Raw genomic sequence first — 25381 nt, 5'->3', positions numbered from 1 at the left:
CTCCAGCACCTCCGGCATCACTGCCCCACAGACCCCAGGCAGGAGAGCGGCAGTGGCCGGTGGTGCAGCCCGGGGATGCGCTGCCAGGGGACACTTCCCAGGGCACCAAGGGCCTTTGCTTGCTACATTTGGGATGCCCTCCTGGGTGGGGACAAACACGTGGCAACCACAGGCACCATCCCAGTCGCACGGCTCAACACGCAGAACTTGCACATCAGGACACTATTAACTTGAGTGATCTGCATTTAGTCTTTATTTTTAGCAGAAAGACAATGTATGGGTTTAATAAAAAAGCAGTAAAAAGATATTGCGTTGGCAATTATCACTGTGTGCAGAAGGGAAGAAATAGTGACCAGTACTGAACAACTTGCAGTGCTCTATTTTAATCTTGCTACGTGGAGTCCTTCAGAGTCCCATCCTGCAAAGCTCGCTGACTCCTGTGAAGTGCTGTAGCTCCTCAACTCCCATGGATATAAATAAGATATGAAAATGCTTAGCATTTTGGGAAGTACTTTCTCCATATATGAACACTTTGTAGGGAATTTCCACTCTTGGCTCGTCATTAACACAGAACAGCCTTGACCTAAAAAAAGACATCAGGGCCTCAAACTCAGGCTCTACCATGCCTGTCTTTGGGGCCTCTGGTCCCTAGAGAAGGGCCAGTCCAGGACACCAGGACTCAAGCCAGATCAGGGACCCAGAGGAGCAGCACTGCAGAGCAGAGAACATCTGATGCTGCTGCACACAACCAGTCAGCAAAGAAATTCTAAGGATGGTGATGACCTTCCTTAGGGCTTTGGGAAAGGCTATGGGAAAGTTTCTGACCCTTAGATCTTCCAAAATAAATGTGCCGGTACCATTTCTTTCACTAAACTGAATGAGGTTTGTGCTCCTAAAACAAGTGGTAAAGAGCAGAAGTGTTGTCCTTTTTTTCTGTAACAGCCAGGTGATTTCTTGGGAAGTGGGAGACTTGGGGGCCTTTGCCTATCAGCCTGAAGGGATTTAAATCTACTTTATCTTCTAAGGGAATATGTTTGTGGTCAGTCTGTAAAAGTATTCTGGAAAAAGGGAGGAGGAGGCTCTCAGCTTTCCTTTGAAGTTGTGCTTTCACATAGACATTTGCTTAGCACCTGTGAGGCCAGTGACAGAATAGGAACAGGAACACACTTCTGTAACCAAGAAGTTGTGTTGGGAGATAAACGGTAGGGACCCCAAATGCTTCTAGAAGAGGAGTGTACTGAAATGAGTTGTCCACTACTGTGTGTTTTAATTACTATCTATCAATATAAAGGAGCTGTTGATAGTTTATGCTCTAGCTCTGTTTTAGAAGAATGTCAGAGCTGCAATTGTATTTTGTGGGTGGTTAGAGCCCTATGCTTATGTTGGGGAAATGGTTTCTGTCTCACGACAGTGATTAGCCTAAATTGGATTCCTATTGCCCACTGAGGCAGCTAAAGGTTCAGCCATCTCTGATCCTGTGCAGAGATGCAGGTCTAAGTGACTGGGAAACTAAGTGGAGAAAGAGACCTTTTCTGGCTTAAATACCAGTAACGTACATGATTTTGGACTTCAGGGCCTATCTTCTGTCTAAGTTGCACTCTAGTAGTTAAATCTGTACTGGTTAAATCCAACCCTGAATATTGCTGCTTTGCTTTCTTAGAAATCATTCAGTATTCCACAAATCTATGATTAAGCCTTTACTTGTCTGTGGTTGATAACCTGATTACAAAAGCAACATTACTGGTGTATTTATACTGTAAATATAAATAAAGCTGAGGAAATAACATAGCACATCCAAGTTTGTCTTTGGCTAGAGCACCTACTCTGTAAACTGCTAACTTTCTGAAGTAGATTATTCAGTGTTTTTTCTATATTGTTCCCTAGGGCTCAGCAGCGACTATCGTCTCATGAGTTTCTGACCTTAGCACTACAGATGCCCTTTAGAAACTGTCAAAATCTGTCAGATTCCTCTTTTGAATATAAGCCTTGGATATATACAGAAAAGAGAGAGAGAAAGCAAGCAAAACAAAGAGGTTTTCCTATAGATAAATTTAAGGTTATTAACAAGAACACCCTTAAGTAAAACTATTCCAAATAACAGCATCCTTTAGCTTGCACTTTCCAGTCCTGGTTGGCTCATAGATTTTTTTTCTTCCACTAAGCCTTGTTATCAACTAGATCTGTTGAAGACATTTTGCAGTGATAGAAGACAGTAAGAGTATTTACAGTACCAAACCCACTCAGATCCCCTGCTGCAGAATATGGTCATTCAGAGGAATATATCACCGCAAAAAGCACGTTCTTCTTCTGGAACTCACTCACCACAGCCTTACTGTAGCCCTCACACGGTGCTGCTCTATCTTGGCTCTAAGCCATAGAAATTTATTTCTCTGTCCACAGCCATGATGCACTGCCCTTGCTTTCTGCTTGCAACTTTTTCTTTTGGATTTCACACTGACTCATTCCCTGATGAAATAACATACCTGTCCGGGAGTCCACAGAGAAATATGGCTGTCCTTGGAGAATACTGTATACTACTCTTGCGCTGTTCCCATAGGTTGGGTCATCAGCATCTGTCGCTGTCACCTGGATAACAGAGGTGCCTGACAAAAAAACCATCAAGATAAGACCTTGCGGGATAAAGAGCTGGCATGAAAAGTACACAGGTCAAAGTAAATTGAAATGCCTAACAGGAGCTTACACACACTGAATTTCTTCTTTTGATGCTCACAGTCCTTGTACTTATTGCTCATCCTTGTACCTCATTAGCACTAAAGAAATTAATTGTCATTAATTCATCATGTGTCTCTAAGAAGATATAAAAGAGCAAGTACTCTGTGGACCACAGTTACAGAATTGCTGATCTAACAGTACTTTGTTATGGTTTGCAGAGAGATGGTAGTTATATACTGCTTGCTTCTTTTCCCCTTTTCTTGATTTGAAATGCTATTTAAAGGCAGCTCAAATAAGTTCCTTATCTATGCTGACATAAATCACAAACTGTTGCAGGCCCATAGATGCTGTATGTTGACTAAGGGATGGAAATTGTATGCAAATAGTGAGCATGAAAGGATGTATCTCTCAGATAATCTCTCTGTGGGATTGCAGTTTACATTGCATGACCTAGAGATTATACACTGCTGAAGTGCTTTTTGGAACCCTCACAGGGGCATATATATATATCTTTCTTCAATTGGCTTTCAAGGTCTGCTTCCTCTGAAGATAGTAATGGCTTGCAGGTGATGTAATTTATCAAGAACAAAGAGAAGGTGAGGCACAACTGAAATATACGTGAATTTTGACTCCTTAAAATGTCAGACAATGCCTTTATCAATGTATCTAGCCTTCTACATAATGTTTTGTGTTAGAAACAAATCCACTATTACTAGATAAGGACTAGAAAATAAATCTGAACTCAAGCTAGCCATTACCATTAAGAAACATTATTTCTGACTGTAGCTTTTGTATTTGATGCTTCTCTCTAGCTTTATGTCAACATAATATTGAAGAATGAGAAGTTGAAGCATATCTGTAACTTCAGGACATGAGATTTCTATGTTATTATTATCTCTGCAGTGATGTCACAGAGCCAAAAAGCAATAACCAAAAGCCAAAAAGCAATTCAAGAAAAAAAAAAAGTCCAGAAAAACAGTATTTTGTGTGATTATTTGATTTCTTATATGGAAATGGTTTCTCCTGATTTGTGTAGGTAGGAAGGCTGCTGTTTGTCTTGCAATAACAGGACTGTCTTCAACATGATCTCATTCTCTAAAAGTGGAGGGCAAATAGTACTAGAATCTAAGGATTCAGTGAACTTTGTTTAGTGCAGGCTTACATGGATTAGAAGGAGGTAAGGATTGTTTTCATGTCCCCATGTTTTCAAGGGCTCCTGGACAGTATTTGAGCTCTCAGTATGAACTAGAATAGCTTGTTAAAATTATGTTATTTTCTGGATGGTAATGGCTGTCCAATGGTCATTTCTATTGCTGCCATCTGACTGCAGGGGAGAAGGGGTACTATGTTACTGTGAGTTGTCTGAGCATAGCATGTGTGATCTTTTTTCAGCTCCTGGGCTTCCTTTGGCATGTTTTCTTTTGGAGGGCCCCAGGTGACGTGGTTGCAAAGCCTGCTCTCCCTCTTCTACAGCAGCCAGGCACTCCAGGGTAAGCTCTTCTATCCTACAGCTCCTGCACAAGGGGCAAAAGCTGAGTTCAAAGAGTCAGGTAATTTGTGTTTTGGTGACCATCTCCAATTTGCTTGTAAGGGAAAGAGACTCCATAAAATATGCCTTACCCACAGGTGACATTTCTGGAACAGAGGCTACATAAGGTCCATCCAGGAACTTGGGTTCATTGTCATTGATGTCTTGTATTTTGATGATAAACTCAGACTCCGGTTCCATGGGCCGTCCTGTTCGCCTGTCCAGAGCCTGCGCTCTGAGGGTGTACTGTGACCTTTCTTCCCGATCCAGTCGCTGAATGGCATGAATGTCCCCTGTTGTATCATCAATTGTAAACACAATGCCGGCTCCCTCTCCTGAGAGGATGTATTTGATCGAACCATCTCCCCTGTCCATGTCAGAGTGGAGCTGCAGAAGGGAACAGGATTCAATTAGACCATGAGCTGGGTAAGCAGCTGCTGAGAAACACTAAGAACATGATTACCCTGTCTCACTGTTGGGACTCACAAGCTGGTTTTAATGAACTTGCTTTGCTGAAAGAGGCAAATACCCGTAGAGTATTTGTAGATGTATAGTATACGTATTGTAGAGTTGCAATTAAAACCCCTCTGTCTTCCCATTTCTGCACCCACACCTGTGCCAGAAGAAAAGTCAGAGGCACCCAAACAGGAACAGTCTCTGTGTCTGTTTGGAGTCTCACTCAATAATTATCTTTTGCCTGGTTGCAATGGTTGCTGAGTAGGCTTGGGATAAAGTGAGGTCAGCAAAGCTGCAGATTGGGCTTGCTCTCATGGGGTAGCATAGCAAAGGGTCAAATAAGGCAAATCTGTTTGGGATCAAGTGGAAAATAGGATGGGAGAGCTACTCGGTAACTGTTATGATTCAGAAATATTTTATTTTCATGTAAATTTTAGCAGTAAAATTAGAATGGATCCTTACATCTTCAGGAAAGAATCATTGTCAAACAGTAGATAAGGTAAGCAGCACGAAACATTTGATTGCACCCATTGCAGGCTACAGAGGTGAGACGCATCCCAGATTTTCTAGAAAATTAGCTAACAGATTTATTGCATGACTGCTAATTAGTTCTGAGCAGCCACAGATAGCAATGAGTGTAACAGAACAAAGCAAAAGTAAATGCAATGCTAATAACAATCTAAAACAGGGAAACAAATAATTCTGGGGACTGTCAAAAGACAAACAAATCACTTGATTTCATTCACGCCATGAAAATCCTCATTGATATGCTCATATTTCCATGCTTTTGAGGAACAGAGCATAAAGACCAATGCCAGGAGATGCTATTGGTTCAGTCCCAAAAGACAGGAAGGCAATAGACTTGAGCTGCAATAATCAAAATGGTTCAGGTGTGAATACTGTTTTCCAGTGTGATTATCACTTTGGGAGATGAATAAAGGATAAATGATAAAAAAAAAAGTGGTAAGTGTGGCTTAGATTCAGTTAAGCACATTTTTAATTATCTCAGAAATATGGTCAGAATTAAGTATGTGTATAATGCTTTAGTGAGCTGAAAGGACATATAGAAGTAATTTTGGAGAATGGGACCAAACATAGGTAAATATTTGTCCTGGAGAGAAAAATTTTAGAATAACGTACTGAATATGTGAACAGAGGATTGGTAGAATTTGAAGAAAGAATCCAAACAGAAATGGATAATTTGGGTTGAAAAGCAGAAGTCAAACTTTGTACGTTTGATTACAGGCTATTCTCAGAGAGAAGATATCTCGTCTCCGAGCTGTTTAAAACACACACAAAAAAATTACAATAACTTATCACATAGGAAAAAGTTTATAGGGATGTGGACATAATGGCTTATCTGGCATTTCTAATGCCAGAGGAGTGGCTCCTCTGCTGCTTTATGGAACATGATCCCATTTACTGGAAAGCTGCAAGAGCTTTTTCCCCAGTGGAGGGTCTGGTCAGAAGATGCTCATTCTCTAGTGGTTGTCTTCCTTACTTGCCTCTCAGGTAAGTCACATGACCTACACAAAACTTGGACCCACTACTGATTTTAGGAGACCGATTTCAGCTGAGATGGGATCTCATGGTTTTATATGGCCTGTCCCACCCTGCAGACAGGTCTGTACGTAGGTGGCCCATTGACCCTTCCTGACTGCCGGGACAGTGAGCATTAAGGGCAGCAGCACCGCGACGTGGCTGCGAGTGCAGACAGCGCAGGTTGTGACAATGGCCCTGTCAGGTCACTGATATTCACTTCGCTAAGGCAGTAGTCCCTGCAGTGGCTACTTCATCTGAGAGACATCAGTCCTTTAAGGAATGCTGGCAGCTCTCAGGTGAGGCATTAGCTAAATGGTGGAAGAACAAGCCCAGAAAAATTTGGCAGTGGTGAACAGTTAAATTTAGATGACTGCCACGTGTATTAATTCATATGCAGGCTTCAGGGCTGCAAACTGGCATATCTTCAGGAAACACCATCTTGTGATTAATTTTAAAAAAGACAGTGGTTGTCATTATTTACCCTAAACACCCATAACTCAGAGATTATCACTGTAGGAGCTAGTAAACAGGATGCTTCCAGAAGGAGGACATTATTATAGCTTTTCAAATTGATTCAGAACCACTAAGCTACATTTTGGGCATTTGTTTTAGTGCATCAGTGCACCAGTGAAAGAATGCAGATGCTGAGATGGATACAGATGCTAGACCTGATTGGGGAATAAGAGCTGGGCCTGATGGAAGAAAATGTGTTTTGGAACATCAACAAGTCCTCATTAAATAAGGAAGAAGAAAAAAGAAAAAAAGGAAAGAAGTCAAAGTCAAATTCAAAGTCAAAGAAAAGGCAAAGAAAAATGAAACAGAAAAGAAAAATGAAAAAGAAATTAAAAAATAAGGGGAAAATGGAAAAGAGAAGAAGAAGAAGAAGAAAAAGAGAAAGAAGGAAGCATTTTTAAAATAGCAGTAGGTGCTCAGGAATGTTCAAAAGACTTAGAAGAAGATACTAAATCAAACTCATGGGTTAAATTACACCTTCTGTCCAAAGCTGTATTTGGAATGAATGCAGTTGTGAAGGGAACAAACAAGGAATGAACATGGCACACTATTAAGAATTTGGGAGGACAAGAGGATCTCTGTCTAGCTGTGATTTGTTAAAAATATTGGGCCTCAACCAAGGCCAGTCAGTAAAAAATGCTAGCAGCACTTTTGCAGCTTCTTGTATAACCTGCTCTTTTTAGACAATTAAAAAAAGAGCATAAAAGACATAATACTGCCAGACTGCAATAAATCCGAAAGAATTCGGTGCCTGAAGGGACTGAAGCTCACACCATACCTAATATCAGGATGCTGTAGTTTGGAATGTATGTAGAAGTCACTGTGTTGGAAAGGTAGTCTAATTTTAAGTCGGCTCGGTTTTATGGGTGGTGCAACAACTTGTGCCGCCATGTGGCTGACACAGAATAGGAAGAATTCATTTGTACTTTTTCCTCCGTGTTAAGGAGTGAGAATTGGAGGAATAAAGTCAGTAACTCCTGAGAAATTTTTAACTGTGTCAACCTGGGTTGCTTCTTTTGATGAGAACAGTAAAAAAATTAAGGAGGCTACATCTGCATCAAATTATATATTTCCTGGCAAAGGGCATGCGAAAGAGATTGGTGCTGCAGAGAGCAGTTCATGGGAGGACTTGCACAGCTCTGCTAATTGGTCTGTGACTTGCTCTCCCTTCTCTGCCTCCAGGAAGGTAGGACATGCAGGGGATTTTTGTGAGAATATGTGAATGAGTTTGGTTGATCTGCATTGATAGTCTGTGGAAAAGATGCATTTTATTCGCTTATTCAGCTACTGTGTTTCAAATACTTCTTTCCTTTGAAACAGGGTTGAGGAGTCTCCAGCATGGCAAAATGGTGAAGTCTGTCCCCAGTTCAATTGCTGACACAGTTTAGGCTGATGGATGAATGTGGAAAATACCTGCTGTAGCAAATGAAGGGCCTTTGGTTTCCCTAGTTCATCCTATTAGCCAATAATGGCTACCTGTAGGAAAACTGAAGCCTTGCATTTATCTGTGACAGGACCATGAACCCTCTGTAGCTGAAGTGCTTTAAATCACTATCATGAACACAGGAGAAGAGCAAAGAATGTACTAACTTCACCTCAGGAAGTTTCTTTTCATTTCTCTGTCTGGAAGATATTTTGCACCTCGCCTTACATAGGAAAGTTTATAGAGTCACAGCAGCCTTGGAAACCATGTTAGGCAAGCCTGGACCTATGGTTCAAATCAAGATGCCTTTTTGGTTGCTCCAGTCGTGCACAGCCAGCCAGAAACAGCTGTACAACTGGACCTACGCTGTGCATTTTTTCTCCTTCTGTCAAGGGCTTGGAGAGAGCATATGGATAAAAGCAAGGCCTGGGTATCAGGATGTTTCAGAGTGTCGTGGGTGGTATCAGTTAGAAGAGACCCTGCCAGGCCTGGTGTGGGACTCAGGGCTGTTTTGGAGGGCTGGTGCGAGCAGCCAGCAGCAGACTGGGAGCCCTGTTGCACTTCTGCCCCGCTCCACGCAAGCCCTTACAGAGCTATTTTTGAGCCAGCCCGGGGTGATTTGGGCTGAAAAATTTCTGCCCTGCCAGAACAATTAATTCAGCCCACAGTCTATTCCCTGCTGACTCCTTTCCTAAGGATCCTTAAGACACAGGCAGCATGAACGCAGGCAGGCGACTTTTTTTTTTTTTTTCTTCTTTTTTTTGTGAGAGGCTGCTGCTGCTTCTGAGTGTCTGTGCCTCCGGCTGTGTGAGGCGAGGGGAAGCCTTCACCTCACAGCAGTCCCCACGGCATTCATCCCACTGCTTGGCTGGCTGCTCTGCGCCCAGTTCAGGGATGGGCGAAGATGAAACGTGTGACCCCCTGAGGCTCCTTTTGGCAGCAGAGTTCCCTGGAGCCGGGGCTGCACGGAGCAGTGCTGAGCTGGGAGGCCTTCAGAGCGATCCAGCCACGTCAGCTCAGCGGTGCGTGGGACTAATTGGCCCCGTTAACCGTGGGGGCTAATTAGCCCTTGCGCACCCCTGTACTAACACAGCCGTGGCGAAGGCAGCCCCTGCAGAGAGCTCACTGACGGCAGCTTGGGCTTTTGTGCGGCGGGCACAGACCACGAAGGGCTGTCTCTGCCTCCCTCCCTCCCTTCGGCAGAGCTGAGTGGCAGCGAGCTCAGGAGTGTTGCCGACTGCGCCAAGTGTTTGTGCTCCTAATGACACCATCAAGTCTAAAACAAAGATGACTCGGTTTCTCCCAGTACTTGTTTTTGCTAAAATTTAGCTCACAGTGGAAGCCTGAAGTCATTTCAGACTGAGTGTGTGAAATAATAAGCCTGGCTCTTGTTCCAAAGCTGGGAATTGCATGAAAACAAATATTAATTTCTTTAATCAATAGAGATATCAAGAGCTGAAAAGCTAGGTGCACAGATGAATGAAGACTAATGAGGTCTCATTTGGTGGCAATCACTAGTAATGCCATTGCTGTGGGAGGAAGGAGAGCACATCTTACTGTCAATCATGCAGGGAAAAATCAGGAGGAGGTCTTTTGAAGCCCATGGATTCATTTTGATTTATACTGGTGTGACTTGAGAGCACAGCTTAGCTCTATGGGATTGTAGAATGATAAATAAGAGTCCAAACTGGGCCTCTGGATATGTAATTTTTTTTTCCTCTACACATGGATAGCTTGGAAAAAAAAGGAGCTTATATCATGTAAAAAAATAAACGATGAAATCTGAAGGATTTTTTCTGACAACCTTTCTTAGATTTTATTTTTCATATATACCTATATTTAGTATCCACTCATGATAGCAGTATCTGATATTCTAGGTGTGTAAAAACTTAACTGTATTGTTCAAACACTTAAGCATACTAACCCTCCTCATCCCCATTTTTGCCCAATTTGTCACCTTGGTGTAGAATAGAAGCAAACCTAATGCTGACCATAAACCTTTGAATAACAGAGTCAATACTTTAAACAATTCAGGGTCTTTAAAAATAGTCAGAAAACAAAAAAAGAGGATGGTTAAAGTGAGGCAAATGATGATGACAGACATCACTGATCTGACTTCCATCAGCTTATTCCCCAAGGAGCTGCAGAAAAGTAAATGGAAAATATTGCCAAGTAAACAGGATGAGCTCAGGAGAACATTTTACACATATTTGTACTGATGTGTAGGTTCTTGGGGTATAGGGGATCAAAAAATAGGACCCTTCATGGTTGGATTTAATGAGCTGTCCCTCTACTCTTCTAGATCTTTAGCAACTTCTCTGTAGTCCACAGAATTAACCTGCAGTCAAGATGTGGTAAGCCAGAAGATACTATGACCCTAGAGATTTGCAGAAAGCAAAAATTGAAATGTCAGTTTTCAAGGGAAACTGGCTTTTTAATTTGATTGTGAATTTCAGCTTCCAGCTGACTTGATCACGGACAGAAGCAGGATCACAAACTCTTCCTTTCTTTCCTAATCTGTATATGTCAATATAACCTTGCTTTGCCTTGACATTGTAGAGTCCCTGGAAAGATCGCTGCAGATTTTCCAACACTACCTCAAATTACAGATGGTGATTGATGCAGCAGATCTCTTTGAAATAGGCAAATATATTGACAGCCCCTTGAAACAGAAATTCTTCCCAAATGAAGGTGACATGGGGCAAAAGCTCTTGGGAGCAGAAGTGAAATTAATGTGGATAAATTCACTGCCTGAAAGAAGGTAGAGGCATTTAGGGAAACATCCTGTGTCTCACCACAGTCCACAGCTACACAGATGCTCTGCCAGATATCCTCCTGGTGAGGGTCTTACCTTCCCGACGTAGAGAGGGTCAGTTCCCGTGTACTCCTCTAGAACAAAGAACTGGTTCCACACCCAGCTCCTCTTCATACGCTGATGCAGCTTGTCTGACAGGTTGTCTTCTTGCCCTTCAGTGAGGGGCCTGGCACTTCCTGACAGCATAGTTGTAGTAAGGTCCATCAGTCCACAAAAATACAAGGAGACGCCAAGTCCAAATAAGTTCTTTGCATTGCTCATTCTACCTGAAGTCCACATCCGTATACTGGGACTGACTTAAAAGTCCAAACGCAGTATCTTAGGTCCCTTGAGAATAAAGTAAGTTCTCTGTGTAGTCCTTTGAAATGTCCAGGAGAGATACTGGTTCTCAGAAAGGCAGTGTCCTGTAAAGTTAAAGGAAATTCATAGGAGCATGCTTTTTTCCTCAAGACAAAAGAGTTTCCTCAATAAGAAAATATGCTATAAAGTATTTACTCTTCTACATAAAAATGCAATATCAGGATGCACACTTTCTGAAACCAGAAATACTATTGCCATATAAGCTGCAGACCTGGAGCACTAGACACAAGAAACATCGGGGGTTAGTCAATAAGTAAGAGTTCTCTACTTTGCTAATTTAGCTGTAGTGTTGTTTTGTGATATTGATCGTCACGAACTAAGTGCCTACTCTTTAGAAATATTTATGACCATAAGTCCTTAGAGAATATTTAAAATCAGTTCACTCTGGCAAATTATGATAGCTAGTGAACAAGATTTGGCAACTGTCTTCCTGTTTGGAAACTAAGACATTGTCATTACAAACACGTCCATGCACAAACGTCTACATAAATATAGATATTATTGCTATATGGCAAACCTTGAATATAATTTCTAGCAGCTCCAAGTTATTTCCAATTTTAATTATTCTTTCAGCCTCTCTGTTGCTTGAATTCAGGTTTCACACTCTGCTGCCTCCTCTCTGAGGAGCTGATTGCTGCTACAAATGCAATATTTCTAGAATTTGAATGGTCAGTTAAACATTTTATAACCCACAAAATGTTTCACAGTGCTGATGGCCACATGCTATCGTGTAATTTGTCCAAGAAAGTCAAGCTAACACATTTTTTCCATGACAAACCTGAAAGACCTCTTTAGGAAGACGAATGTTGACCTCTATCAGAGGACACTTTCTCATCAGTCTAGGACAACTTTTGTTGCCATGAAGTCTAGTTGGTGACCTCACTCCAGGCTATGGATTGTAGCAAACCTTTCCTTCACCATTTTGTGAAGTTTAATAACTTGCTGCTGCACTCAAGTTACCCTGTCAAAACACTCCATACATCCTCTGTTGGCCCAGTAATTTTGCTATTCCTCTAAAAAACTCTCCTTTCTCATTTCATGACAAACAGACTCATTAGGAAAGGCATATGGAGCTCTGAGGCTTAAGCAAGCAGTTCAGACCTCATTTTACTGCTGTTCTAGTCTTAGATCTTTAGGCTTAATCAATTGATTTATCCAGTGGAAATAAAATATAGCAGATGTCTGTCAAATATTTCCAACTGAAATCCTTGAAAAATTTCAAAATCATAAAAAGCATTTTAGTGGGTTGCATGATAATATTTTAAAGTGAAGACTAAGACAATACAAAGTTTTTAACAGAGAAGAAGAAAGTGTTTGAAAATTCCCCAGCTTCCAAGCTGCTACAAGTGGAGAACTGAGCACACTTAGAAATCTTCAGAAATTCAGAAATTAATCCAAAACTTGGCTGAAATCTGAAAACAGCAGCTTAGGTTTGGAATAGATGTCCACAGTGGGAGTAGAGACAAAGTAACTATCTAAGGCTAATTTCTACACAAAATGATGTTTCAAAGTAAAAAGCCCAGAAGAAATACAATTACACAATGCTGCCAGCCTATACCGTTGTAAAATTTAGCAAAATAATAGGTCCTTTACCTTGAAAAGTTTACAATCTAATCCGGAATAGGCACAACAAAGAAAGGACAAACTATAAGTACAAAACATGGTAAATCTCCCCTAAGCAGAGCAATGTACAGAACTGCTGGTTGTTTAGACATTGGCTACATAATGTGCTAGGGCTTGTTGTCTGCAAAGCCAAAGAATGGGGATTTATCTAAGCAGTACAAGCCCAAAAAGACCACAGTAATCTCTGTGTGTCTGTCACTTCACGAAGAAGTTGGCAGCTGTTTGTGAAAGGCAGGGACGAGGCCCAGCTTGCTGGATGCCCACAGTCACAGCAGTATAAGAACTATGTGTGCAGTGCTTGCCTCTCTCTGTACTGTGATTCCTTTGCTCCAAACAGCCAATACACATTTACGCTGGAGGAAGGAGGCTGAAGCCCTCTGCACACATTAAGTATGACCAGCTTCCTCTTGGCATGTTGCATACAGCAAGTTATTCTCAGCAAAGTCAGGGAGACATTTTTTCAGCCCACATTTGGCTGGCAAGTAAATGATTGGAAGGACTTCCCACCACCCCCCAGCATAATTTAAGAGAACCCATCACTGCCATGTAAGAAGGAAAAGTGGGGGCAGGCTATGGTCCAGCAGCTAAGGTTCTGCCTGGAGTCTTTGCTTTAAGAAATTTCAGCTATTGCACAGATCAGTTGCATTTTTGTTTGTGTGACAAAGAGGTGATATAAAAAAATGGACCAATTCCTGTGGCAACAAGAGTTGTGTTTGTAGGTGAACTCTCAAGCCACAAATTCAAAACTAATGGTGCCAGATGTCTCTTGCAATTAAGTTCAGCTATAAAGGATCAACAGTGCTTAGGCAAGATAATATCAAGACATTGTTAAATGAACTCACAGAGTTACCAATATACCTGTAATGAGGCAATAGCAAAAGAAATCTGATCATCAGTATGCTTTTTATGCACATGTGAATCAAATCAGCAGAAAGCAAAGTAAGTAAAAACAGCAGGATAAAGGTTAAGAGTAGAGACATAAATGCTTTAGGCTCTCTGTGATAACAGCTTTTTTCATTTGAATCTGCAGTTCCATGAGGAACCTTTCTTGAAAACACTGTGCGACTTAGTGGTCTCCAGGAGCAACATCCCTAAGAAAGCAACATTATTCTGGGGCACAGCAACTGTCAGGAAACTTGCCCTTAAGTAAGGTAAAGTCTTGTAAAAGTATGTTACTTTCCTCAGTACCAGTAATTCCCCCATTTAATACCAGCCCATGGTGACATGGTCATATATTTTTGTAGGAATGGAAGAAGACCCCAGTGTTGGAGTGGAACAGATTTTTTTTTTCTTTGTTAATAGCAGAGTTTGTGGTGTCTCATGCCTTTCAGAACTGTGAGCAAGAAGGCTCAAGCTCATCGCATTTACTGCTCGCTTAAAGGCAAATGACTACTATTAATAGCAGTGTTTAATCCAGAATGGTTCCTTTCTCTCTGAGGCTGAAGGTGAATGACATTTTTTTCTGTCTCAGGTCCTCCACTGGTGTTAAAAGAATAACAAAGACCTCTGTTGACTTCTGGACTGAGACACTGCTGATCTCTCTGGGTCTCTTTTCCTGCAGCTTCACCAAACACAGGTGTGTACTATTGGCCTCTGCATCTGCAAGGCCTGATGATCAAGGAATGTGTTTCTTAGCAGTATAAGAAGGCACCCATATACATTTAGGGTTGGTAACACAAGTGATAGCTGAGCTACAGTTAAGGCTGTAGGTAACTGAGTGTTTCAGAGGACTCATGCAGATGGCTTCTTCAACAGCTGAGTGTGATGGATGAGTACAGACTCAGACTGTAGGTGTGACAGTTGGTTAGGATAATAGCCATATGTTTTGAGAGTGTCAGCTTGATAGGATCTCTAGACTTAGGTGGACCACAATGATTTTTGCCACAGATGGATGGCACAGGCTTTGAGATAGAGTCTGTTCTTCTGTCCCAGGCTGAGGGGAAAGTAGTAGTTCCTTGCAGGGCATCAGGACTCATCATACAGGAAGGTGTTTCTTGCCATGACTGAGTGAGGCAGAACTGAACTTTCAATGTTCTCTTAATGCAAGATTTTTCTTGCAGCCCTTCAAAACACATTCTTAAGGAAATCTGCAAAGATAGAATTGATGAACCTCTGCTTGCCGTATGTTTCATGACCCAGCATGGGGAGGCACAAAGGATTTGAGGGCAGTAAAGAGAGGGGAATCTTGTTTTCCTTGCTCACAAAAATTACTGAGCCCAGGAAGACTGCATGTTCGAAATCTGGGGGATTTCTGCAGATGGTGTTTTATTTTTCAATAACAATTTAAATATTTCATTTTGTTACTTACAGTTGAGTACTCCATTGTAAAATGATCAGGTGTATCTGGGCAGTTTAGATCACTGACTCAAAGTGAATGCCTTTCTTGCCCCTGCTTTTGTGATGAATATTTGATTATCATCTCAGTTGTTTAGGTTATTTTCTTTGTTCTTGGCTTTCAAACATCACTGAAAATCCTTTTTCCTGTCAATCAGCAGTTACAAATGGGGCTTTTGGCTCCGTAAAGACCCATGAAGATCTGATGAACTCTGTGCTACTGGTGGTCTATGCATGGTACAAAGGAACTACCTAACTCTTCTACACAAAAGAGTCACAATAATGCACTTTCCAATAATGCAAATACAAATTTCTCTTTTAGCCCATATTGCAAATTAAAGTAGGCATATTCCAAGTGTGAGCCTACTCTTCATGCTCCATTTTTAATGACACCCTCTGACACATATTTGTTCTGTAATTAAGCTATTCTTAATTGAATATCTAATTCTGGACAAAGATGAAAAGGAAAATGAAATAACTGCCGGAACCAACTTCTAGCATTTCTTGCAAGTGACCCATTTATCTTTTAATTCTGAAAAGAACAACACTTCTAAAGAAAGGATAAAAACATTAATAGTTTGGATGACCATATGGGCACCCAGAGAGTTCCACTGGGATTAAAATGTATTGTGCTCAATACATGTTTACATAAATGCCAAGGATTTTATAGTCAAAGTGCTCAGACTTGAAAAGCTTTACAGACATACTTAGTAAATTCGTCACATTGAGCAAATGATCTCCCAGAAAGTCAGTGGACTATTTGCATTCATAAAATTAATTACATGCTTGTATCTTTTTAGATATATATTTTATGCCTGGTCCTTCCAATGGAATTTGCTGTATGGACTTAACACTCTTGTAGAATGCTACAGACCTTAGTGGATGCTGTGCATCACATTTCTTGAGCAGAAGCAATTAGTTTGGAGAGGACATATTATACTGAGAAAGTGGGGAGGAAAGAGACAACAGGTTTTAAACTCCCTCTTCCATTCTCTCAGTACATGAATCCACAAATACATGTGATATTTTGAATGTAAATGTTTCTAATTTGTAAATGTTTCTTAGCAGCACATACACTGCACTAGGAATATGCTAATGGAAAATGACTTCTGTGTTTAATTACAGATTTAAAGATTTTCCTCCCAATATTTTGACAAAAGAAGCTAATCAACTTGTTAATGACCACAGTAAGGGAAAAATAAAACTGACGGAAAAGAATTCTCTGAGTTTACTTTGTTATTTGACTTTTTGTGATATTTTAAACCGAAGGCGGGGGTGGAGTATTGTGCAGTTTTTTATCCCCCATGAAATGGATTATTCTTTAATGTTTTCAAAGACTGCTTCTTAGGTTTCCTGTACCTCATTTGCCTACGGCTTTGTTATAAGACACCTTTGCAATAAGCCTGCAGGAACACCAGTCAGTAGGAAGCTGCACCAGGCAGACCACCACAATAGGTGCCTAACACCACCTGCCAGGGATGGAGGCTCCACTGATCCAGGAGCTCAAACCTCTTAAGCAACTGATGCAATACTTGTCTCATTTTCAGCCCTAGTGAGGCCTCAGCTGGAGTGCTGTGTCCAGTCCTGGGCTCCTGTGTACAAGAGAGATGTGGAGCTCCTGGAACTGTGCAGATGATTAAGGGACTGAAACATCTTTCTTGCAAGGAAAGGCTGAGGGAGCTGGGTCTGTTTAGTCTCGAGAAGACGTGACTGAGAGGGAACCACATCAATGTCTACAAGTATTTGAAGGGAGGATGTCAAGAGGTTGGGCCCAGGCTCTTCTCGGTTGTGCCAAGCAACAGGACAAGAGGCAATGGGCAGAAACTGATGCACAGGAAGTTCCACCTCAGTGTGAGGAAGAACTTTACTGTACGAGTGACCGTGCACTGGAACAGATTGCCCAGAGAGGTTGTGGAGTCTTCTTCACTGGAGATATTCAAGAACTGTCTGGACGCAATTCTGTTCAATGTGCTCTAGGATAATCCTGCCTGAGCAGCAAAGTTGAACCAGATAACCCCCTGTGGGCTCTACCCATTCTGTTATTCTATGATTTTAGAAATCCTAATGCTTGCAGTACCTAAGTTAGGTACCTCTAAACAGGCTGCCTGGTTATAGTCCTAAATGTTTCTTTACTACTTCCAGAACTTACTATTTTTATCTCTGGCCCAGGCCAGTCCTACTGTTATTATTATCCGTTGTTATACTTTATGGGCAAGTTTAAATTAAAAGGAAAAATCTAGAGGTATTTGTTATTTTTCTTGAAAACACACTTGGCCTGAACATGTATTTTTATTTTTACTTCATTTTATTGAGATCTTCATAAATACAACGAAACTTGACAACATACCATATGGTGCATAAACATTAACTCAGAATACAATCCATTGTCATAAAATTACATCTACAGACTAGTCAACAATTTCTCCTGAGACACATCAGTGAACTCACTGTGCTCAAGATCTGAAGTCCTTCAAAGCTATGGAGTGTCTGCAGAGTGAAAAATCCCACAGAACGACAGAGGGAGTCCCATTGTATAAATCCCAGCTCTACGGTTATAGATGCATAAAAAGATCAAAAAGAATGAAAGACACACACAATCACAAAGTAAACATTTCCAAATAAAATGATGCTGATAACTTGCATCAGGGGAAGATCTGAGGCCCAGCTTTTACTCAGTTTGAGGCACTGTAAATACTACTGTAAAGAGCAGTACAGAAGTACAAGAGAGTTTCAAAAGTGCCATGCTGGTCTAACTAATACTGTTGAAGTCAGCCTCCACAGGAACTAAGTGTGATGCTGAAATACACTGGAAAATAAAAAAAAAAAATCCAGATAAAACAACCCCTCTTCCAATAAGGATGTGAAAAAATACAAAATACACATGAAAATCATACTGATTACACTTTTATTACTATGCAAAAATCCCTTCTAGTTTTCTCATTCTGACTATTTTTGCCATTCTTTCAAAATCTCTGTACAAATAACTTTGAACTGTGAATTAATGTTCATGTAAACTAGCACTCCTTAAAAAAAACCTTAAAGCCTTTCCTCCCCAAAGTGTGACCTTTCTTGCTTGCTTTGTGGCTGCACATAGGAGCCTTTTCTCAGACCTGTCCCTAAGCCTCAAGGCAATATAAGCAAAATCTGTAGTATCCTGCCAAGAATGAGAGGGTGGAAAGGGTGGAACTTCCTGTGCTATAAAAGAGAAACAAAGTTGAGTCAGGTGTGGAGTGAGGAGCTGGTGTGCATAAAAGAGCCAAAGGTTCTGTGAAGGCAGTGAGAAGATGAGATGGTGAATATTGCTGCAACCACCTAAGCTCTGCAAGCTGAGAGGCCAGCAGGAATAAAGCTCAGGAATGGAGCCTGCTGCCATAGGCATTGGAAAACTTATGCCCTGATCAGGACCTATTCACAACTGTTACAATTCTCCATGAGAAAAATGTACTAACGCCTTCCCTCTATTTTTCATTTGTTTCCTTCTGCTCGTCTCCTTCATTTATTTCAGATCTTGAAAACACGCCTTGCCAGATCTGCCATGCCTCTGCTATGGGATAAAACCTTTTCCTGTTGCACACCTGGAATGCATTTTGAACTTAAAGTGTCCTGTCTGTGCTACAGGTTGGCTATGGAAGCATATTGTGTTCATTAGCTTTAAAACATTGTATTTCAGGTATACTAGTCCCCACAATATCACATATTTCCAAGTAACTGCGAAAAATGGTCTCTTATCCCACAGCTGCTGGATAGATAAGGCTCTCTGATACCCCCTAAATGTCAAAACCAGAAAAAGTGTTATCTCCTATCTGTAGACAGATATGAGAAGCTGCTGTCTGCCTGGACCAGATAGAGGTAATATTTCTTCCCATATAGGAAGATCAAAACCAATGATTGGTGAGGGCCTATGAGCTGTCACTAATGAAGACAACTTCCTAGTTTCATTATGACCACTTTCTTGCTTAACTTGGCATATCATGCACATTTTGTCATATCAGGAATGTGCCCAACACAACCCCTTTCTAAAACCAGATATTGAAGACAAAGAAGGGAATGGGTAATTTCTTTTTCCAACCAGAAACCAATATTTTACTATATCTCCTAATTACTGTATGCACCCACTGGCACATAGTGTGTATTGGGTTTCTTTGCTGTTGCTTTGGTTTGTCTGTTTGTGGGTTTGTTTGTTGTTTAATTTTTTTTTTGTTTGGTTTTGTTTTTTGGTTTCTTTTTTGTTGATTCGGTTTGGTTTCGAGTTTGTTTTTTGTTTGTTTTGTTTGGGAGGTTGCTTGCTTATTTTTTGTTTTTGTTTGTTTTTAAATTTTTTCTGTTCGTCCAGAAAGAATATTCTTTAACTTAGAAAATAGCTGTAGGTTCTCCAGGAGATGAAAATCTTTCATCTAATCAATATCTCTTGAGTCTGACATTGCTTCAGAAGTACAACACTGGCATCTGTACCTTGTGTTGATCTTTCTGATTGCCTTGTTTGAGCATGAAGACATATGCTACTAACCACCAGGATGAACATTTTCAAGTCAGCTTCAAGCTACTGGATATGAAATCAAACCAGCAAAAAAAAAAAAAAAGTCTTACAGCCTCCTTCTCTATATGAACTATTAGAGTCTACCTTGTTTTTATCACCTAGCTTCAAAGTGTTTCTAGAAATACAGAATATGGGTGCCTGGCCTTCACAGGACACTTTCCAGCTGAAAGAATAAAGTAAGAAGGAATAAAGATGTGCTGACCTCATTTGTCCCAGAACGGCTCTAATGCAGCAAGCACAAGTTTCATAAAGCCTGAAAAACAACTTCAGATGCTTTGCTTGCCAGCCTCTAGGTTTTGGTCTTCAAACTCTATTCCTTCAGACTCCACAGAGAGTTGTGAGGTATTATCTAATTGTCCTCTATAAAGGTGACATTAACTAACAATATCTACCCCTCACAAAGAGGTATGTATTACCTATTTCCCACCTTCTTCATAATCCACTGCTATAACATGTTTCCAGCTTTCCCAGATGGGAAGATGATTATTCTGGATGAGGCAGTTTCTCTACCTGGATTGCTTAATAGCTAAGAAGAACTAGCATTTACTAAAATATAGGAGGTTTTTTAGGCTTTGTCTTACTGGCAAACTCTTTGCTTTTCAGTTTGTTACAGGTGAATATTTCAGAGGAGACTCCAAAACCCTATGCTCCATCTGTCTTAGTATTCAATTTGTAATGGTGATGAAATAGCAGCTTTTGTAAGAGCTGAGGTATTCTTGGCCAAAATTCTCATCCTTCCATTATCTGCTGTGAGCCATCTGGTTGCTGTCCTTCACAGGGGAGGATCTTCCACAGCTGGTTTGAGTCTGATTTCCCAAAGAAATGAGTTTACACAGTGATATAATTGCACTGATATTCTATTAGTATTGGGAAAGAAAATAGAGATCCCAAGGGCTACAGTATTTCATAGAATCATAGAATCATTAGGCTTGGAAAAGACCTCTAAGACCATCAAGTCCAGCTGTTAACCTAGCATTTTTATCTGCTCCCTGGGAACTAGCAGGTACGTTAGAGAAGGGAGACCCAGGTTAACACCCCTATTGAGGAAAGTATGGGCAGTTATACAATCTCTTCGACCAAGGGATCATCCCTGCTTGCAGTTCCAGAGTAGTAATTGAGGTATTTTATCTGGTATGTCCAGGGAGCTGGAAGGAGCTGAAATTATTGTGTATGAAGAAAGAGTTATGGGGGAAAGATATAGCCATAATAAACTAAGCTTTGTAGTTCTACTCCTTTTCAGTTGTTTGTTAATAGTCTTATAGAAAAAATTTATTTGCATATAAATTCTAGAGGCCACCCCAATGCTTTAAAGCCTTCTTAGTGACCCAGTGGTGGTGCATATCAGTGCAAACTTTGAGTAGGGACCTGAAAGTAAAGTCTTCCTTTCACTGCTCTTGGTGGTTATCAGTAGGTAATTTGGTGCCTATTTAATATCTAGGCATACCTTATCTTTAGGTAGGGAGGCATCAGCCAATGCATGAAGAATAATGACTCTGACCACAGCACACAAAACAGAAAGACCCTACAGACGTCTACTGCAGGGTCATCAAGGCCCATTTCTCCCACTGTTGGTAGCCACTTCATATAATCTCTCAAATAGTTTGAGAAGATCCTTTCTTAATTCTCAAGAATTCAGACACAGAATTGCAAATATGCAACCAAATGAAAGCCAAGAAGTGCAGAAGTGTAGGAGAGCTTAAAGGAAAGCAATTATACATTGCAGAAGAGTTTCTCAAATGAGATTGCAGGTTTTCTGTTAGCTCAGCTGTGTGTGTATTTCAGCAAAAAGATTCTTCTTACATACCTGTTAAATCTATTCTTTCTTACTTGTGGATCTGCATTTTTATTAGCAAGTTCTGCACTGCAACTTTTTGAGATAACAGAATTGGCCTGTCAAACTGGATCTCTGCTCTAATGTTGAGACTTTTGCCTTTGAAAATTGTCAGTAACTGGTACTTCCAAATAGTTAACTCCCTCTCCACATGCTTTGGAAGTGATAGTTCAGAAATGAAGGAAATTCTGACAAAAAGAAACTTGATATCAGAATAGCTGTGACTAATAGTAGCAAAGAAGATTATACCAAGAAGCTGAAAAGATAGTACATCCCAAGTGGAAATGGAGTAGTCTTCCAGTCCGACACAAGTGAAAGCCTAATGAGAGAAAGTGTAAGAAAAGGAGAGAATGTGGTATATTTTTCTGAGATATTGAAATACACTTTGCTGGGAAAATATAAGATACCTGAAAGACATGTGCATGCAAACTAAATAATTTGTCTGAAAGATGGTTACACAAGAAAATTTTGCTTCAAAGTGAAGCTGAAAACACCAACCTTGATGTAATTTTGTTTCTTTCTCCTTGTGAGAGTAATTTGATTAATTAAATATTTTGTATTTGAAGTTTCAGAGAGGGGAAGAAGTGGAAAATAAAGAACAGTGGGAATAAGCACCATTGCTCAATGTTGAGGTCAATAACGTGTTACTACTTGATACGTAATCTTTAGTTAACCATAAAAAATAAGACTGCACTGCTGTGAGATGATGAAAACGGTGAGAACAATTCCTTGCTGACCCTTGTAATCGGTTTATGCACTGAAGCGTGAGTTTTGATTTCTTCCCTTTGACTGAAGAATCATTTTGTCTATTTAAAAAAATGGAGTCATATAAATATCACCTTCTGTTCTCTCCAGTTTCCAGCCTTTTGCTACATCTTCTCTTTTTAAATTTGGTGGAAGCATGAAGAAATAGATAGATAGATCCATTTTTACTTCATCAACTTGGCTTGATCTTAGCCAAAAGCCTGATATAGTGCCCAGTGAAAATTGATGGGATATTATATATTATGTTCTGTCTTCTCTCAAGCCGTATAACCTACATTTTGAAATCTCTTGCAAATTAATCAATCCACACTGAATTTTCCCTCAGGTACTTCAGAAACAACCTAAAGCAATAGCCAAAATTAGTGAATACCTTCATGTGATTACAGAAGATAAGTGAGTTCCTAGAGGATTGGCAGAGAAAAAACATTTTGCCTATATTTAAGGGGGAGGGGGCAGAGGGATAGAGGAACCTGTGAATTACAGAGCCTTCATTAGAATTTCAATAGGTGGAAAGTTACTGGAACAAACAACCAAATTTTCAGCATCTAGAGGATAATAAGGTGCTCAGGAACAGCCAACATGGATTTGTGAAGAATAAGTCGACAACAAAACCAGCCTGATTTTCCTCTCTGGTTATGATAACTGGCCTAGCCTGTTGTGAAATGAAAAAAATGCAATACATTTTGACCTTCATAAAATGTTTCACACAACTCCACAACTCATTGTCAGAGGCAACATAGGGCTATGTGACCCAGGTGAAATGAGAGTGACAGACTGGAAAACAACTCAAAGGACCACTGTCAGCAGCTCAGTGTTAAACTGGGAGTCAGCATTGAGGGGTCCTGCAGGATTCTGCTTCATGACCAGTACTATTCAATGTTCATGCTAACAGTTTGGATGATGCAGTACAGTTACAAAATATGAGGAGGACACCAGGCTGGAAGATTTTGTAAGCACTTGGGAAGATGGAGGTAGAATTCAAAATGGTCTTGGTAAATTGGAAAAGTGTTTCAAAATCAATACCAGATAGTTCAATAATGACAAGTGGAAAATACAAGCCTTGGAACAGCAAAATGAAATGCCCAGACACAGAGAGCTGACTAACAGCCTATGAGTCAGCATTGTAGGAAAGGAGCTGACCACAAAATGAATAGAAGCCAACACTTTGATGCATGGGTTGTTCCAAAGGAGGAAAATGCCCCTCTGTGCTATGTCAACAGGATGTTGGGCAAGTTGCTTGTGTTGCATCCGTGGAGCATTTTTAGAAAGGCAGCATATCACATATTAAAAGGAGGTATGGACAGACTCCCAAACTGCTGCCAGGAAGACAGCAAGAAATTTGAGCAGAGATCTGGAAAAACAGGACGTGCAAAAAGGTTAAAAAATTGTATTTTTTTGAGTCTGGAAAAATGAGATTTGGGTGAGGGCATCAAAGCAGTTTTTTAAAAATTGTAATGCATAGTAACAGATATAATAGAAAGAATGCTGATCTACTTCTTCATTTCCAGCACTGGTGAAGGTGCAATAAACCTAATTTGAAGCAAGAGGAATTTAGGTTACAAGCAAAACAATCTTTTAAGAATAAGATGAGTGAAATATTAAAACAGATGACTGATAGAAACTGTTAAATCTAATTTTTTTTTTAAAGCTTTTTAGAGAAGGCTTGAGAGTAGTCTACTGGAAGTTGTTTAGGTGATCTCTGATCTTACATCAGAAGCAAAAGACAGAAGTAATTTAGGAAAGTCCTACATTTCTATAACCCCAAAAAGCAAATAAAATCACATATTCATAATGTAAAATAAAAAGTTACAGGACTCATTATGTCTAGTCTATCTCTATAATTTCTTTGTGTTTTTCCAACTCTTCATCTCCTATTAGGCTGAATCCACACATGCCAATTGCTTCTACTGTGTAATTACTCAAATAAACCAGTTGGTTGTACTATGTGGTAGAGAGAAACCTTATCAGGCATGGATAATATTGTGAGGCTTATGAGAACATACCAAATGAACCCTGGAATGATCAGTGTTTCTCATTATAATTAGGAAAAAAGATGAAGGAAAAAACCTCATGCTTTTCTTGATCATCAAAAGAAATTGGTCTTTCCAGGAAAGAAGGTGTTTGGCTGGATTGTCAAACTGTGGGACTAATGGGGAATAAAGCATTCACTCCAGCTGTACTGTGTTTGCCCTCGTGGGTTCCCACTTCTGTAACAGCAATAATTTCATGACAGGTAAATCAGATACAGAGCTTTGTATGCTTAAATGGTGTTTCTTTTAGAAGCAGGAGGTTGTACCCTTGATCCCTGTATAAGGACTTTTGTGTTGCAAATCTGTAATCTCCCTAACCACACTGAAGTGCTGCCTTCCTTCATAAAATGACCATCAAACAGTGTTCTATTGATTCAGTAGGGGCCTCTGTTTCTGCATGTGCTAATTGATACTTTATTAAAGTCTAACTTAGCATACAAAAGTGCTAACTAGGCCAAACTCCCCGCAGCTTTGTAAAACCATTATTCCCCATTACCTTTCAAATCCATATATGAGAAGATAAGGGCTATCTACCCACTTTTCTCACTGATTCCTGGCTCTGAGAATAGGTTCACAGTCTATGTATCCAAGCAAAAATAATTAACTGACCCCTCCTATTAAGTGCAACATATTTTCAATAAAACAAGGTTTTAATGTCGGTGACTCCATCGTAGCTTGCTGTACACCACCACAGGACACAGCAAGAAACACTTCTTTGCATTAGTCAGTTAAGATATGAAAGAGACCCTAGTTATCTCTGCCTTTTAAAAATTGATCTGCACTTTCTATGAGAATACAAGTGTTCATTTTCATGTCTTATACACTCACTTTTCTGTTTATCTAAATCCACCTAAAGCTGGCATTGATTCTCTCACTTTCGGCCTATGATGTCTTACAGAAATGCTCTACATTACTGCATTTGATCTTGGATTTGCCATGTTCCAGTGTGAA

The 25381-nt window shown here is 40.3% G+C and overlaps 1 protein-coding gene across 1 annotated transcript in view; it reads right to left on the bottom strand.

Annotated features, from left to right (window-relative positions):
- Window positions 1-25381, bottom strand: part of LOC114062298 (cadherin-20) — a 119349-nt gene that overhangs the window by 26056 nt on the left and 67912 nt on the right. Inside the window, exons 2-4 of the mRNA XM_027893577.1 lie at window positions 10987-11354; window positions 4294-4588; window positions 2484-2603 (exon numbers count right to left, since the gene is read on the bottom strand). Of these exons, the coding sequence (XP_027749378.1) occupies window positions 2484-2603; window positions 4294-4588; window positions 10987-11229 (658 nt within the window). The 5' untranslated portion in view covers window positions 11230-11354. The remainder of the gene's footprint in view (window positions 1-2483; window positions 2604-4293; window positions 4589-10986; window positions 11355-25381) is intronic.

This window comes from Empidonax traillii, unplaced genomic scaffold, assembly GCF_003031625.1.
Source record: "Empidonax traillii isolate 1590-97213 ecotype Southwest subspecies unplaced genomic scaffold, ASM303162v1 scaffold396:size1303734, whole genome shotgun sequence".
Classification (NCBI taxonomy): Eukaryota; Metazoa; Chordata; class Aves; order Passeriformes; family Tyrannidae; genus Empidonax; species Empidonax traillii.
The sequence above is the reverse complement of the archived record's forward strand: the minus strand, read 5'-3'. Positions and strand labels throughout refer to the sequence as shown.